At 37.4% G+C, this 18691-nt stretch overlaps 1 protein-coding gene across 1 annotated transcript in view; it reads right to left on the reverse strand.

The window, feature by feature from the left end:
* Positions 1 to 1865: 1865 nt before the first annotated feature.
* The window catches only part of Tmbim4 (transmembrane BAX inhibitor motif containing 4), a 28465-nt gene continuing 11639 nt past the window's right edge, over positions 1866 to 18691 (reverse strand). The window contains exons 2-7 of the mRNA XM_008829110.3: positions 15385 to 15493; positions 14154 to 14259; positions 11459 to 11492; positions 9184 to 9301; positions 3281 to 3326; positions 1866 to 2158 (exon numbers count right to left, since the gene is read on the reverse strand). Coding sequence (XP_008827332.1) covers positions 1952 to 2158; positions 3281 to 3326; positions 9184 to 9301; positions 11459 to 11492; positions 14154 to 14259; positions 15385 to 15493 — 620 coding nt within the window. The 3' untranslated portion in view covers positions 1866 to 1951. The remainder of the gene's footprint in view (positions 2159 to 3280; positions 3327 to 9183; positions 9302 to 11458; positions 11493 to 14153; positions 14260 to 15384; positions 15494 to 18691) is intronic.

An 18691-nucleotide genomic window follows, 5' to 3' on the forward strand; every position in this document is an offset into this window, starting at 1 on the left:
GTTCAGCAGTTAAGAGTGTATTCTGATCTTCCAGAGGCCCCAACTTTGGTTCCTAGCACCCACACTGAACAGCTCACAACCATCTGTATCTCCAACCCTAGGGGATCCAGTGCCCTCTTCTTGCCTCTGTGGGCACCACACACAGGTGGCACACACACATATAAACACACATAAAATTTTTTAAATCTTTAAATATAAGGTGGGGAGTGATGGAGAAACATACCTGATGTCAACTTCTGGCCTCCACATGTACATGAACACATGCATGCACACCCATACATATGAACACATATTCACACATATAACAGCAAACATTGGACTTCAATTACACTTCAGACCAAAATGAACATAGCACACATAAACCATAAACACAGCATTGCCTCTAAAGGCAGCAGAATACGCAATTCCTTTACATGCAATGGATCACACGTTAGGCCACAAAGCAAGTCTGAACAAATTCAGGAAGGTTGACATCATATAGAGTATCTTTTTAAACGACAATAGTATAAAACTAGGAAATCACAAATCTGTGTAAATTTAAAAAAAGAAATTGTGCCTGAACTGGGTGTGGTGACACACACCTTTAATCCTAGCACTTGAGAGGCAGAGGCAGGTGGATTTCCCTGAGATTGAGGTCAGTCTAGATAGGGAGTTCCAGGTCATCTGGGGCTACCGGGAGACTTGTCTCAAAAAACAAAAACTTATGAACATAGAATTTTTCTTCCGATCCTTTTGGACCACAATTACTTGTGGATATCTGAAACCACAGAACGTGAAACTGCAAATAAAGGAGATTACTGTATAGTGAGGGAAGAAATTAGCCACTGACCATTTGATAGCTAGTAGACTGACCTACACGATTTCTGAATCAACACAAATCATACTGCAAGACACTACTTTCCAGGTATTTTTATTTTAAATATATATACTTAATGTCAGATGAACCAGTATCATTGGGGTTCTTCAGCTAAATGACCCAGGTATCATTTTTACATGAAATTTGATTTTTTAAGAAACATGATTACTGTCAAATTTTAGTTCCTATCTGACTTTCAAGCATACCTTTAAATTTTAATACATCATTTAACAATAAAATTTCATTAAAAGTTAATTTTAATGGAATACTGAATAATTTCTCCTTGGGATTTATCTTTTATGTTCATAGAGATTAAATTATGTTTTGTAAATGGAGATTAAAATCGTGGTAAAAGAGATTTATACTTTATAATGATAAAACATAGTAATTTAGAATAAATCAAATCTGTGAGGCTGAGCAATGGCTCAGTGGTTACGAGCCCTTGCTGCTCTGGCAGAGGATCCAGATTTGGTTCCTAGTACCCACATGGCAGCTCACAACCATCTGTCACTCCAGTTCCTGGAGATCAAACACCTTCTTCTGGTCTCCAAAGGTACCAGGCATGTACATGGTGTACATATATATACTTTGCAGACAAAACACTCAAACACATTAAAAAAACTTTAAACAATATACAATAGTTTTTAAAATTTAAATCTGCTTCTTAGGAAAATTTTAGGTTAAGTACTAGGCAAGATTAATTGATATATTTAATCTATTCATAAAATTAATTTGGAATTATAAATGAAGTTAGATATGGCTAATTTAGGACTGAAAAAAAATTTAAAAATAAGTCAAGCATGGTGGTACATGCCTATATTCCCAGAACTCAGGAGGTTGACACAGGAAGATCATGAGAAAGCTACCCTGGGCTACACAGCAAGATCTTGTCTCAATTTTTAAAAAAGTTACAAAATAACTTAGTATCTCTTACCTAAGATTCTATATCAAGGATTTAGAAATGAGATAACACAAAGAATATTAAGATTCAAAAACATGAAATACAGAATGCCAATAAAGATCATGTGTTTTTAATATTTAAGTATGACTCAGTCATTTTTATGTAATGAAACAATCCCCATATACTTCTTTCAATTACTTTTTATTAACTGCTTCCAGAAATTTCAACAGGTGCAGGAATAGATTGATAATATCCAAGTAGAGGCTGATGGCAGCTAACACATACTCTTCGGGAGACAGTTTATACATCAGTGAGTGTGTATCATAGATGATGAATCCGCAGAAAAGAAGGGCTCCTACAGCAGCGAAGACCAATTCTACTGTCTCACTATAAAAAAATAACTATGGGCAAGAGAGTGAAGAATTATGTTCATATTTAAGAATCATGTTAAAAGTACTTAAATTACTTCCAATAATGATCTATTGCTATTTAACAATGGCATACAACATTGAAATCAAATAGTACAAGGAGAAAGAAGGCAGATCCAAGCTTGCCTTGACAGAGAATAATGAATAAATACATACCTTTCTTTCAATTAAATTAACTATTTGACTTTGAATAGTAGCAGTCTAAACTATAAAGTTTAAATGTTTCTTTTTAGAATTAAATTTGTTATTTTTAATATTTTATTTGTTACTTTTATGTGTATGAAAGTATTGCCTGCATGTATGTAAGTGTGCCTATGTTCTGCAATGCCCAAAGGTCCTGGAACTGGCGTTATAGACAGTTGTTAGCTGCCATGTGGGTACTGGGAATCTAACCCAGGTCCTCAGCAAAAGAGCAGCCAGTACTCTTAACTGCTGAGCCATCTCAGTTTTTTAGACAGGGTCTCCCTAGTAGTTCCAGCTGGCCTGGAATTCCCTATGTAGACCAGGTTGGCTTCAATCTCAGAGGTCCACCCACTTTGCCTCCAGAGCTCTGGGATTAAAGGTATATGCCACCACATGACACCTGGCCAGAATTAGTATGTTAAATCACATGCCAGCCAAAAATTTAAATCACATTTATTTATTTTATGCAGGGGGGTGGGGTGTTGCAAAGTATACATACTAGAGTATGTATGGGGAGGTCAGAGAAGAACTTGTAGGAATCAGTTCTTTCCTTCCACATATGAGTCCTGGGGACAAACTTAAGCTGTCAGCCTTGTCAGCTAGCACCTTAAGTATCTGAGCCACCTTGCCAGCTGCCACTTTTTCAGAATTAAATGTGGCACTTGGAGGTTGGCAGCTATGAATGAGGGGCTTTTTATGTGTAACTTAACTCACCTTCCCATTTATCTTTTTTTTAATCAATAATTATGATCAACATAAGGCCACAATTTTTACAGATTATTCTATAATCCTATATACACATGTTTTAAAAATTAAAACTAAGGGTCCTCTATAAATAACCCTCCAGGATTTCAGTTGATTTATATTGACATAGTCAGAATTAAATTCAAGTTAACTGTTCTAAAAATTCACCTTCAAGAATCCCGTCAAGCATAAAATCCACAAAACAGCAAACAGCCTATTAAAAACAAAAGTTTAACAGTTTAATATACTGCTCCTTACAAAACATTCATTTTATGAAGACATATGGTCATCCAGATTTTTGTCCAGGAATAACTAAAATATAAAAATGTATATACACTGAATAATTATAATACTTATTTTATACAGAAAGAATAGCTATCCAACACTTTTAATGCTGCATAAACCTGGTGAAGGGTATTTCTTCTATGCTTTCAGTTGGAACATAATACTGAAACAAGCAGAAATCAGGTGAAATATTTTAACTGAGAGATCTATCAAAATTAGAAAATATAAGAACAAATGAAATTTTAATGAAATGACTGCAAGTTATTCTGTGAACAAGAACCTCCATTAAAGTTCATAATATACTATTTTATTTTTATGTACTAGGAATTTAATTTATGTATACAAATCTGCCACTGCTATAATTTGAGCATTCAATTGTTAAATATATAAAGCCTAATTACAAGACAACAAATATCTAAGAAATCAATCTTTCATTATCAAATAAGAGACATATCAGCTGCTTCAGGCTATCAGAATTTACAGAAGATAAATTTCCTCTTTCCTTAAATAAAACCAGGCAAAACATATGAAACAACAGCTTTCAGACAATGGACAGTATGTGGCACAAGACAGTGATTCCAAAGATAAGGGAAATAAATTCTATAATTTCCCCAGCTAGAGAGTTTCCAGGCTACAATGTAGGGACTGGAATCCATGAGATTTGTAGTCTTGAGTAAAGAGACAAAAATTCAGACGCCAGGGAAGTTAAGGTAGCTAGAATTGGCAGGCAGAGACCAGACAGAAGAAAGCTATTCACAGAGAAAGAGCCCCAGTGATATGTATAGGTTCACCAGGAGTCCACAGTTAAGGACAAAGCAGCGCATGCACATGAAGAGTGAGTACGGTTGCAAAAAGATCCACCATACAGAAGCAGCCAGATAATCCCCAGAGCTCACACAGGGCTGGGATAGTTTGTGTTCACACTAGCCAGAGTAGAAAGACCTTCAAAGACATGGGGACAGAGTAGTCATCACAAGGGTACTGTCTCAGTAATGGGCCAAATTATTTCTAAATAAAAGCTGTTCTATGGCTCAAAAGATTCAAACAATTTCCAAGGAATTTAATTAGACCCTAGAAAAATAAAGTCATAAATATTTAAGGTGATACAGAAACTTCAGGACTCACCAGGTGTGGTGGCACAGGCCTTTAACCCCAGCACTCAGGAGACAGAGGCAGGTGGACCTCTGTGAGATGAAGGCCAGCCTGGTCTCCATTGCAGGTTCCAGGCTGGCTGGGGGTATAAGGAAACTTGTCTCAAAAATACCAAGAAAAAAGAAAAAAAGAAAAAAAGAAAAACACTTCAGGACCCAACAATGTAAAACTTATAGTGGCTGGAATCTGCTCACAATTATAAAGGCAGCTGCTGGATACTGAGGTGGGAAAACTTCAAGTTTGAGACCAGCTTGGGCTACACAGTGAGTCCAGACTAGCCCGGGTATAACAGAAAGACCGTGTCTCAAAACAAACAAAACCCCCAAGAAAAAAATGTAAAAAATAATAAAGGCAAAGAAAAGACTGAAGTAAGCATGGTCTGTAACAAGGGGGGGGGGAACCACCCAGAAATGACACAAAGATAAAATCAGTCCAAAATGACACTAAAGAATATATTCTCAGCAGCCGGGTGTGGTGGTACACACCTTTAACCCCAGCACTCAGGAGGCAGAGGCAGGCAGGTCTCTGTGGGTTCAAGGCCAGCCCACTCTACACAGTGAGTTCTAGGCCAGCTGGGGCTGCAGGGAGACCCTGTCTCAAAAAGGAAAAAAAAAAAAAAAAAAAAAAAAAAATCCTCCACATTTCAGCAGCGATAAAAGAATGAACATGAGACAAAAAGGGTTGGAAGACACATTTTCAGAAGACACGCTGAAGTGATGTCTGTAGGTGAAAAATACATGAAATAACCCTATGACTAGACACCAAAGATGACTGAACGGAAAGAACGGACACTAAACAAATGAATTACAGAAAGGAAGGCTGAAACAATGACTAGAGCATCAGTCAACTGGGCCACATCACAAGTCTGATACACATGCAAGTGGGGTTCCTGAAAGAGAAGGTAGAGAAATATTTGAATGAGCAAACTATTTTGATTCACTGGGTCTATTTGGTAAGTTTCTGGTAAGTACTCAGTCTAAGAGCTAGTTTATGACAATATTCTCTATCAATGCAGCAAAAGTCAAGTAAAGATCTGAAAGCCACATTCTGTAAACTAGCATTGTGCTTTGATTTACATCTATCTATCTATCTATCTATCTATCTATCTATCTATCTATCTATCTATCTATCTGCCTATCATATATCTATCTATCATCTATAGTATGTGTCTGTATGTGTGTGGGCACACTATTTATGTTTGGTGTTTTTGAGACAGGGTCTCCCTGTAGCCCCAGCTGGCTTGGAACTTGCTATGTAGACCAGGCTGGCCTTGAACTCACAGAGATCCCCCTGCCTCTGCCTCCCAAGTGCTGGGATTAAAGGCATGAGCCACCACTACTGAAACTCCAAAGAGAGCAAGCTTTCTCAGAATACAGATAGCATCAGGTGACAAATGCCAAGACTGACAACAATAAGTGTGAATTAAGAAATAACTGACAGTAACATGTTGGCCATTTGCCTCTCCAGGGGGAACAAACATAAGCCCTGATTTGCAGTCCTTCCTAATTTCTAAAGTAAATACTTTAACTATGGCCTACATCAAGCTCCTAATCATTAACAACTTGCAAGATTCTTACAAGCTGGCTCTAGCACACAATGGCAAGTGGCCATGGTTATCATGTGTAGTTCTGACATTCAATCATTTGTGGCAAAATTACCACAGGATAGTGAGAGTAAGTAAATAAAATGGTGTAAAAACAGTACAGCTAAAAGTCAACATCAAAGCACTACCACCCCTGCTTGTCTCCACCATAAACTCAAATATTTCTTTAAGAAACACTTCTCAAGTCTCTGCTAGGACCGATGGACAACCTACAAAACTTCTATGCCATTTTGGCACTTGGCCTCCATAACCATCTTGGCTTTGAGGCTTCACAATAATCACTATCAGTAAGTTTTAAAATGCAATAAAATGTCATTCTTAGGTATCTGATACTATGGCATTCTGACCACAAAATAGTTATTAGTGGTATTTTTCTAGAGAGTTATTACATGAAAATATCCTATAACTGATGACAGTAAAATGAAGCCAACAGAGAATTAAGGTTCATTCACAGAGCAGTAGTGAAGGGCTGAAGGGCTTAAATAGCTGTGACCAAGTCTGCATTTGAGAAATATCACCGAGTTACTCTGTAAGAACATACAAGGAACTGCTAACATGGGAGACTTCAGAAGGGCTTGTTGTAAGAATACAGAACACACATGAAAGGGTTCTGCTTCCAGTATTATAACAAACAGGGTCATTCAACTACTATTCCCATTCTAACCCCTCAAAAAAAATCTAAAAATTATAGGTTAAAAAGAAAACAAAGGGTATCTTAAAAGATGTCTAAAAACTCAGAAGACAGGAGAGAATTAAGCAAAAATCCAGGTAAAATGTGGGCATCTAAAGAAGTAATCACAGTAGTCCAACTGGACTTGTCCAAAGGCTCAACCTTAATGTCAACTAAACCCACAAACCACCTCCCCACTCCCACCTGGAGACTAGAGGAGAAGTTATCAATGCAAAGAAGGATAAGTAAAGGAAAAACCATCCCTGAGAAAGTCTTTCCACAGCTATCCCTTTAGATGTGTGGTCCAATTCTCAACACTTGGGTGAGGAAAACATCTTGAGCCATGATGTGGCTAGGGTGAACCCAAACTAAGTGTTTTCCATGATGCTAGGCAGCAGCAAACCCGAACTGTGGAGGAATGCACATTCAACCGAGACCTCAAAGGAAATCAACACATGTTAAAGGACAATTACATAGTAGAAACAACCAAACACACAAGGAAATAGAATATCTTAACAATGATCAGAAATAGCAGCCAGCTATGTAAAAACTTCAGAAATAGCTGGTATCTGATCTACATATGATCACTGTAACATTCACTGTATCAGTAAGTATGAATATGTTATGAGGAGGCAGAAACAAAAGGGAAACCGTTTAAAAGAACAGGAGTTTGAGGGAGACACTGGAATGAGCTGGAGGAAGGAAGCAGTTAAGACAGGGGACGGGAAAAGGAAGTAGAGAAAACCTTTCCTCATACAAACCACACAGATATGTAGGCAACTCCTCTCTAAAACAAGGAAGAGAAAAATATTGCCTCTCCCTAAGTCAAATTCTACTCTAATAAAACTACACAGGCAGATTGCACAAGCATATTTATCCCAATAGGGATTTCTGGTAATCTGGACTATCAGAAAACAAAAGTGGGGAGGAAAGGTTTTGCAAGAGCATGTTCTTGTAAACACTTAGTGTTGTAAGAGGAAAAAGCACTGAAAATGGTGGGGTGACTGTGCCGACGGAGGCCACTGTGAGCTCAGTAGTTTATACATTCCTACCAGATGAGGGCAACACAGCACCATCATCATAACAGAAAAAAACTTATCCCACATATCTGTATGGAAGAACACACATAAAGGTTTTTGTGTTTTGTTGTGTTTTGTTTTGTTGTTTTGTGTTTTGTTTTTGTGAGATGCGGTCTCCATGTAGCCCCAGCCGGTCTGGAACTCACTATGTAAACTAGGTTGGTCTCCATCTCACAGAGATCTCCCTGCCTCTGCCTCCTGAGCGCTGGGATAAAAGGTGTGTGCCACCCGACACCTGGTTTAATCATAAAGATTTTAATGTTCATATAAACACTTCCATGTGTGACCTTGGCCACAAAGATGTAGATGGCTGTGTTGGTTAGTTTTAACTGTCAACTTGACACCACCTAGAAGAGTCTTAATGAGGAATTATCTAGATCAGGTTGATCTGTGGGCTTGTCTGTGAGGTGACTGTCTTGACTGATAAGTGGTGTAAGACGACCCAGCTCAATGTGGGCAGCAGCATTACCTGGGCAGGAGGTCTGGACTTTGTAACAGTAGAGAGGGCTAGCTGAGCACTAGGCAGGCAAGTACAGGAGGATGTATACATTGTCTCTGTCTTGACTGTGAAGGTGATGTGACTGGTTGCTTGACTGCCTGCCTTGACCTCCTAAAACGGACTGTGACCTGAAACTGTAAGCTAAACAAACTCTCTCCACCAAGAAAGACGCTCGTGGTCAGGGTATTTATCAGGGCAACAGAAATGAAACTAGAGCAGTGCTCTTCATAATACTACAACAAAGGTTAAAATAATTTCAGTAAATTTCACATTGTTTCCCTCGCCTCTCTGAAAAGCTGCTCTTTTTTTGGGGGGTGGGTACAATTCACTTTCCGTTCATCATTTTAAAAAAAAGAAAATGACTCAAAGTCACATTCCATGCCCTTGTATGCTCCAGAACAGGACCTGATCCTAGCACTCAAAGAGATGAACTCTTTTTATCAAAAACATTTCTTTGATTTTTATTTTATGTGTATGAGTGCTTTGCCTGTATGTATGTTAAGTGTACCCTCATGAATGCAGTGCTTGCAGAGGCCAGAAGAGGGCGCCAGATCCCCCTGGAACTGGAGTTATGGGTGGTTGTTAGCCACCACGTGGGTGCTGGGAGCCAATCCCAGGTGCTCTGTAAGAGAAGCCAATACCTTTAACCACTGAGCCATCTCTCCAGCCCTAGATGACCTCTTCTAACTTCCATTTTTAAAGATATCAAAGCTAAGATTATAGCATTTCTCTCAAACGTATGATTGTAAAGGTATCTATCATATCTAGGACTATATAACTTACCCTGCTCCAAATTTGCTGAAATCTCTCTTAGATTGCAGAGTATATACAGTCAAACCAAGAAATACTGCAGTAGTAAGTATAAAAGCTTGCAGAATCAGATATACATCATAGAAAGTGACTGTCAAAAGAAAACACTGATTAAAATGTGCATAAACATACCCAATATCAAATACCATTTTCCCAACTTCTGAAATTTTGTAGTTTTTAAAAAAACGTTTTCATATCATACACTAATAAACTTAATGGTTTCATTATAGCATTTCACATATGCACATAATATATTTCAATCATATTCACTCCACAGCCCTCCCTTGTCCCTTCTCCTTCGCTCCCACTCCCAATAATTTTCTCCTGTACTGCTCACCAATAAAACCAATTAAGATTCTTCATCCAGCCTTGAATATATTGATGCACTGAAACCACACCAATAATAAAATTAAAAGGCTCCAAAATGGTCATTCACATAAAATAAGTGGGTCACATCTTGAAGTTAATGAAACAACTATAGAGATATTACATAGATAACCAGTTAGGAGTGGTTCTTATATTCTGCCCCGTCTGCAATTTATCACCATTTTTGGTGTCTGTCCCCCATGGCTAATACTGATAGGGATGATGCTGGCTCTTCTAGCTAGTGATGAATTCCTGGACAGAAGTAATGCTAGCAATCCCCTAGATGGTTTAATCAGTTGAGCAGCCCAACTCAAGGCAATAAGCAAGAAAATTCCTGAGGGTATCTGAGTTGGCCTATCATTAATCTACCCTGCAGGGGACAGAAACCAACCACTAACTGCATTCTAAGTCTGTACTATCTTAAAGCACACTGTGGAGTTTACTGAATTCCCTTCTGCAATAAAATAACCATCCAACCCTGACTGATGATAATACAACCTCTTACTGTTTTAACAGAATGCTAAATTAAGGCTTCCTTTAAGGGGATTAAGTGCTTTAAACCTAAAAACAGTAATTGAAATTTTTTCAAGATTAATTATACATGTTTTTTTCTATTCATAAATTATTAAAATTTCTTGGTTTATGTCACTATAGGACTAGGAAGGTGAACACAAAAAACTAAAGTCAATTTTGCTTCTTGTCAGTAATTTTAGTATGCTAATCACATTGAATTTTCCTCCCAAGGAAAATAATGTTCTCAGATTACCCCATCTACATATTTTTAGCCCTGGTTCTAATAACCGTCATCTTTCTCTTGTTCACCTTACATTAAATATATGGTAGCACTGGGGAAGGGAGAGTTGGGTGTGATAACATTAACAATAAGCAGCAGCAACTACTGGCACACACCTTTCATCCCTGTGCTAGGGAGGCAGAAGCAGGCAGATCTCAGAGAGAGCAAAGCCAGCTAGTCTACACAGTGAGTTCCAGACCACCTGGTATGAAGGGAGACCCTGTCTCAACAACCAACCAAACAAACAAAAAACAATTAACAATAAGTAATATTAGTAGCTGAAAATATAGATAAATTAATACTTCCTGTTTATGCTGAAAAACTTCAACTCTATTTTAGTACTTCTGAGTAATGATTTGCATTCTGATTCTTCTAAAAAGAGTGGTAGATTACCCAAAAATACAGATTCAACAAACTGGCATTGAATGGCTAAAAACAGGAAGAGACAGCTGTATGTACCATAAGGATTAATAGTTCACAGGTACTGAGAGAAATCATTAATGCTGATTTTGTTATACCAAGGTAAACCACTCTGAGACAACCAGAATTTTTTTAATTCACTGAGCTTTTTAGACATGAACAGCGCACATCAAGTAACGATAACAGATACTTGGCCATCAAATACATATTTAACATGAAATATAGAAAGAATTTACCGGTATGTTTCATAGTGGCAATTAGTAAAATATGGGTCTGGAGCAGTGGGGCACAATTTGGGGGCGGGTGTGTTCTTAGGGAGTTAAGCTCCTGTGATGAAAGCACATAGCTCCAAACAGGCTCTCAGTTCCTCCAAGACCCCTTGGAATTCTAGGAGGATGAGCTACACCTGCCTTACTTTTGTAAACAGAAAGCACAAATGAAATATTCCTCCCCATACCTTTTGTTTGCCTTAAACCTTTCCATTTCCTCTAAGCTTAGCTGATCTATGTAAAGTATAAATATTTGAATTTTCTTATCTTTTAGGCAAACTATACTCTGTGTCACGTTTTTGAAATACAGCATTCCATGATGTTAAACTTTAACCTCGAATTCCCTTTTACCTCAAGATTTTTGTTCACAGAAAAAAAGGTAACATACAGAAAGACTTACCAACAACTGCCACAGTCAGAGCTTCCAACAGTGTCTAAGAAAAAGAAACTGCAATTAACCAATACCTGTAAAATGTACACTATCACTTGCACACTTTCTCTTCTCTAGCAGAATGAGTGTAACTTAGCTGCAGAGGAGCCCTGTGAAGTCTTCAGGACACGACAGTCACAGGCCCACAGTAATAAAGATGAGTCCTCAATGCAATGAGACTACTTAAATTCTCACTGTGGTTCCATCACTGTTTAGGCTCTAGATTTTTCATCTCTAACAGGAAAGCTCTACAGAAGATATAACATAGAAAATCCCAATTTCTCACTGTGGGTAATATAAATAAAAATGATACTGCAAAATCACATGACCATTTTGAGAAACCTCAATATCACCCCCCCATAAACATAAAATATTTTGTTACATACTTTGGTGAGGCCGTTTTAAAACTGTCTCCCAATAAGCATCTCTTTCTTTGCTAGCAACAGGACTTTTACCTGGACACCTGGCTATTCAGGTGCAACATGACATTTTTAGTCTCCCTTGCAGCTAGCTATGTGATTGCACTGTAAGTAAAACCACGAGTACTGTACAGCCACTGCAGGATTGTGCTTTAGGCAGGAAGCTTGCCTTCTCTTTCCCCTTCTTTCACCCACCCCACACTTTTGTTTCTTTCAACTGGATGCCATGTAGAGAAGGTAATGATCTATCTTAGACCAGCAACACCTCAGGAGTAGTTGGGCCTGCTAACTTCTCTAGGCATTATTTTGTCACTATTTTAAGTCATGTCATAAGTAGCTGAACCCATACCAAAACAAAAGGTTTGGAGAAACTGTGCCTCATACTCTAGTCTCTCTTCCTCCTTGATTACATTATCTTTACTTTGTCTTATATGCTTGCTCTAGTTAGATTTCATCAACCATCCAATAGACCATACCACAAAGACAGTCAGGGCTCACACACACACACACACACACACACACACACACACACACACACAGGAATATCACCCAAGAAACTGAGAACTAACACACTGGTAACAATCTCCAATGTGATCTGCACTGGTCAAATACTTTCTGATAGAAACCTGAAGTCAAGAGAATCAAGTGATGAAAGTAGGAGCTTAAGCAAAAGGTAGATGAGCTCTGTGGGGCTGATAACAGGACATAAAAATTAAAGACAGGAAAAGGGAAAACAATGGGCACGGCAAGTGTGAGAAAGATGTAACAGCAAGAGAGAAAGAGGACACAATTCCTACCACTGAGTTCCCTGACTATTTCTAGAACCTTCTTCTAGTTCCTATTTTTATTACTATTTATTATTTTTATTTTATGTGTATGCATGTATTGCCTGCATGCAGATCAGTGCACCCATGTCGTGCAATGCCCGCAGAGGTCAGAAGAGGCTGTCGGATCCCTTGGAACTGGAGTTACGGATGGCTGTTAGCTGCCATGTGGGTGCTGGGATTTGAACCTGGGTCTTCTACAAAAATAACCAGTGTTCTTAACCGCTGAGCCATCTCTCCAGCCCCAAGTTTCTATTCTTAAGAACTAGTAGATCATCCGGGTTTGGTAGCATATGCCTTTAGTCCCAGCACTACTATCAATAGTCTTTTTTATTCTTTCTTATTTGACAACAGATCTTAGTCACAGTTTCGAATGTTCTAAAGGAAACTGTCAGGTCAGAATCCAAAGTCTTCTGTATGAGAAGAGACAAAATAATATAAAAATGCCTTTCCAGCCTTATTCAAACTAAGATGGAGCTTTTATAGATGATAGTGGGATTTTAATTTTCAATACTATCGCAATAAACATAACAATGTTAGGTATCCCCATCTACCAATTTAAAACAAGTTAGTAAAGCACAGCATTTGAGCAAACCAATTCTTTAAAAGAACTGAGTTAACACTGAGGAGTTAATCAAAAAGGAACTTAAGTTCTATAACTAAAGCTACAATATAATTCTTCTTCACAAGTTCTAGAAAATTAAGAGGTAGAAAGTACCACAGGGATTACATATCTTACAATTTTCATTTTATATATGAGAAAAATTAGGTAAAAAAAAGGCTGACTGCCTTGCCAAATGTCACATAACCAGAAGGTTGCAAAGCAAAGTCATCTAACTTTAACTGTGTGTTTCCAACTAACTCCTAAAAGAAAAACTACTGAAACTAACAATGGTTAAAAATTCCAGATGACTACAATTTAAAAGCAATTTCCTAAAATATTCTAATCAAAAAGAAAACTTGGGGCCGGGGAGGTGACTCAGTGGGTAAAGTGCATGCTTCACAAGCAAGAGGTCCTGCATTCAGATCCCCAGCATCCATGTAAAAAGGGGGGCATGGTGGCACATGTCTACAACCCCAATGCTTGGGGTCAGAGTTATACAGAACTCTGAGACTTGCTGGCCAGTCAGTATAGCTGAAATGGCAAGTTTCAGGTTCAATGAGAGATTTCATCTCAAAAAATAAGGTGGAAAATGATAAAGACACTGGATATTGACCTCTGGCCTCCATACATACACACACACAAAGGAAGCCACATTCCCCCTCCAACAGGTACATGCACACACACACACACACACACACACACACACACACACACACACAACCCTCAATTTTGTTTTTCTATTGATAACATTCAATTAGACAAATACATTGAAAACTCGGGCTTAACATCATTGGAATAGGCATCATCAAAGTACTCACAAATGCAAACAGCAGATACAGGTTCAGGGGATGCTTGTGTCTGTTTAAAGTTAACGCAAAAATCAATCCCAGAGATCCAAGGGAAAACACCAAAATTAAGGCAGGACTGAAAGACATAATATTAAAAAAACATTTCAGGTCTAAAAATAGCATGGATGGTGGTATCCAATTTAGTGAAACCTGTGTATTTTCTACTTAAAAGTACACAAAAAAATCTGGAATTATTCACTCCAAACTACAAAACAATGATTTTTGTGTCTGGAAAAGCTAAAGGATGTGAGGTGAGGAGGGCCCACAGGGGAAAAAAAGCCCACAATGAAAGGGAGGCTGGCTTTTCTCCTTTCCTTTATGGACGCCCATCAGAGTGGAGGAATGTTTATAGTTAGCACACCAGTAAGAGAGTTTAAGACTTCCTCTGGTAGTGGAGAGGAGATAGAAAATCTACTTGTCAAAAAATTCTTCTTTATTTTTCCTTTCATATAAAGTAACCATACTATTTTTAGCCAGTGAAATAATTATGTAGACAGGAAAATCTTTAATAAGGGACGAAGCAAGAGAAGCTCTTTTAGAAACTTCTCAGTGAAATTATCCTAGCCATGAAACAAAATTAAAACAACTACATTTATTAAATAACTTTATTTTCAAAGTAACGTCTTAGGCTTCGGGGACAAGGCAAAGAATAAAATTAAATATAATAAAATGAAATAAATAAAACCTGCATGCACTAAAAATTCTTTTTAATTCTTACTATTTTTTAAACTTTTATTTTTTACTATTTATTTATTTATTTATTTATTTATTTAGTGTGGGGTATGTATTTTCAAATGCCGTAGTACTTGTGTGGAAGTCAGAGGACAGCTTGTAGGAATTGGTTCTCTCCTGCTACTATTTAGGTTCTGGGGATCAAAGCCAAGTCATGAAGCTGGGAAGCAAGAGCCTTCATAGGCTGGGCCATCTCACTGGCCCAAAGTACAAATTCTTAATTCTATTCCAGGATATGATGATATAACTCTCAGAAACTGTAAGCTAAAAAGAAATAAAGAGGTAAAATACCACACTGTACAACAGTCTCCATTAAAAACTAATCTGGCTTACAGGAGTTAGGTGATAGATTTTTTTTTTCTTTTTTCACTTTTTAACTTTAAAAAAGGATCAGAATAAAGAAAATGTATATGGCTCTTTCATCAAATAGAGCATCTAACATTAGTTCGGAGTTATCCCAGTACCTTACCTTTCCTGTACAAATGTCTGGATAGACTCCAAGTATAAGAACATTGCAGAGGTCACTGTAGTTAGGAGAACTTGCAGAGAAAGGATGCTGTAGACTTTTCTGAGAAAGGCTAGAAAAGAAGGAAATTTTACAAGTGACTGTTTTCCAAATTATTCCAATAGCAATTTCTTAGAAAAATTAATTTTTTTTTTACATTTAGTTATTTTTTAATTGGGTGGGGATGTGCCACAGTGTGCATATGGAGGTCAGAGGACAACTTGTGGGAGGTGATTCTCTCCTTTTGCAATGTGAGTTCTGAGGATCTACCTCAGGTCATCTGGTACCTTAACAAAGAACCATCGTGGTAGCTGAAAAATTAAGCTTTTACATACATTCTTTTCTTAAATTCAGTCTAAGCAATGTAACCTGTAACTAATCCTAGAGGGGAAAAAAAAGGAATTCAAAATTTATAAGGGGTTTCAAATCCTCAAAAACCCCCATAAGTTTCAAAAATTAAATTAGTGGGCCAGATAGCAAATGTTTTCATCAAAATAAACTATTAAATGCCTATTTGTACACAACAGTACAAAACAAAGCAAAAGATTAAAAATGTGGCATCTTTGCAAAATGGCTTTACTTTGGTTCTGAAAAACAGAGATAGAAGGAATAAAGCCAGATACTATTTTTTATCTTAATTTCCACATCAATGAAAACACTTTCAAGATGAAACTTATCCTTAAAAAAAAATAATATAAAAACTTACTTTTGACTATTTTCACTTTTCACTTACAGTAATTCTACCTCTAATTTCTATACCACACAAAGTCTTTGAGAATATTTTATGATTAGCATCTATACATAACTCAAAGCCTGTTGATTTAAAACCACGTGTTAGCTTTCATTACTATAACAAAATACCAGAGTTAACCCAACAAGAAAAGTTTGTTTTGGCTCACAGTCTTAGGGCTTCAGTCTACGCTGACTGTTGTTGAGCACTGAATGCAAGGCAGCTCACATCCTGGCAGAAGGCATACAGAGCAAAGCCACGTCCCTCACAGGCACGGGTGAAGAACAAGGAGGAGTCTGGGGTCCCCAAATCCCCTTCAAGGACAATTATCTTGATACCTCCTGCTAGGCTTCATCTGAAAGGCTTCATCACTTACTAGGAGAGCCACTTTGGGAACCAAACCTTTAGCACATGGGTTTTTGAGGGACGTTGAACATGCAAACTATATCAGTAGTTTTTACTATTTATTACACAGACGACATAGTTAACAATAATGTATATCTCAAGATAACTAGAAGAGAGTACTTCCTTTACATGTCATCACCACAAAAAAAAGATACATGGTTAAGGTTACTGATATGCTAATTATCTGATTAAATTATTATACTATGTATACATATATCTAAACAGCACACTATACCCCAGAAATACATTATAATTACCACGTGTAAATTAAACACAAAATAAAACTAAAAACACTTATTAAAAACCCCTGGGGCGGATGAGATGGCTTTGCAGTGAACAGCACTGACTGATCTTGCAGAGGACCTCAGTTTGGTTCTCAGCATCCACATGGTGGCTAAAAACCACCTGTAACTCCAGTTCCAGGGGATCCGGTTCCCTTTTCTGACCTCCTCAGGCATTGCACAACATGGGTACTCTAACTTACATGCAGGAAAAACATTCATAAAATAACAAAAAGTAAAAATAAATTAAAAATTAAATCTCCTCATGTATATACAACACAATGAACTCCCAAGAACTTACCAGCACCTTTAGAAATAAAACATGAGCAGTTCTCTCCTTCTCTCTTTGTGCACACGTCCCTCTTCCTTCATGGCCAAAGCTAGCTACTATCAAGCATCTCTCAAGGTTCAGTCTTTCTCAGTCACCAGGCTACGTGAGATGTTCTCCAGGGATCCTAAACTTAGTTACTTTATGATTAATAAAACTACCTGTCTTTCACCAGCCCCCACTAGACCATAACAATGAACGATATGGAGCAAATCTTATTCCTTACTAGATGACACAGAAAAAACAGCCATTCTATTCTATTATTCAGTAAATTTATTTTTTAATGTTATTTATTGTTTTATTTTATGTGTGTATATATATATATATATATATATATATGTGTGTGTGTGTGTGTGTGTGTGTGTGTGTCTGTGTGTAAGTGCAACCGTGTCATGTAATGCCCATGGAGGTCAGAAGAAGGCATCAGATTCCCCTGGAACTGGAGTTACAAAGGGTTGTTAGCTACCAAGTAGGTGCTGGGAATTGAACCCAGGTCCTCTGCAAGAGCAGCCAGTGCTCTTAATTGCCGAGTCATCTCTCCAGCATCAGTTATTAAGTAAATTTATACTGAATTAATGAAGGGAAGACTCTGTAATTCAAGAACAAGAAAAGTATTGCTCTGAAACCGAATGATAGAACCACATAGCTCCTTAGGCAAAACCCACATTGAATGTCTTCTAACACAAAGTCTCTCAGGTCTGGAGTGTCTGTTTAAGGACAACTTTTTTGATGAATTTACAGGTTTTACATGTTTCTTTAAAATGTTTTCTATAAGGAAATAAACAGCTGAATGTGCTGGCATATGCCGGCAATCCCAGCAGGAAGGAGGCTGAGGCAGGAAGACCATGTGTTTGAGGCCAACCTGGGCTACACAGAAGAGACTCTTGTCTCAAAAAACAACAAACAAGTAAACAAAGTAATAAATATTTATTGGCAGAATCTGAAACACAGATTAGCAAAGAATTAAACATGAAACCCTCTAGAAAATATATGTTACTCCCTGGTCTACAAAATTGCCCAAGTTTAAGAAGGTTGGTGAAAGAGTTGGTGAGGATGCAGGAAAATGTACACTCAAAACACTGTTTGTTGAAGAGTCAACAGATAATAACATCAATCAAATTTAAAATGCATGTAACTTTTATCATCATAACTTCACTCCTAAAATTTTATTCTATAATAATCTTGAAGAAATTTACAAAGATAAAGAAGGATAGTTTCCTGAAGCACTATTTGAACAAAAATGGAATCCCTCAAAAGGCAATGGTTAAATAAACTATGATAATATATACATTATGGAAAACAGCTACAGTATCAGAGTGTGATAGAGCTACATATATTTCAATCTGTAAATGTAAAATACAGTCAGTGAACACAGAAAAGTATAGAACAAGTGTGTATATAGCAGGAGGATGAAAACTATAGAACAAGTGTGTATATAACAGGAAGATCCTGTGCATTGTAAGGATGTACTCGTAAGTATATAAAATGAACTAGATTAACAGGATATTATGCAGTATATATATATAT

Source organism: Nannospalax galili, unplaced genomic scaffold (genome assembly GCF_000622305.1).
Source record: "Nannospalax galili isolate Female #2095 unplaced genomic scaffold, S.galili_v1.0 scaffold110, whole genome shotgun sequence".
Classification (NCBI taxonomy): domain Eukaryota; kingdom Metazoa; phylum Chordata; class Mammalia; order Rodentia; family Spalacidae; genus Nannospalax; species Nannospalax galili.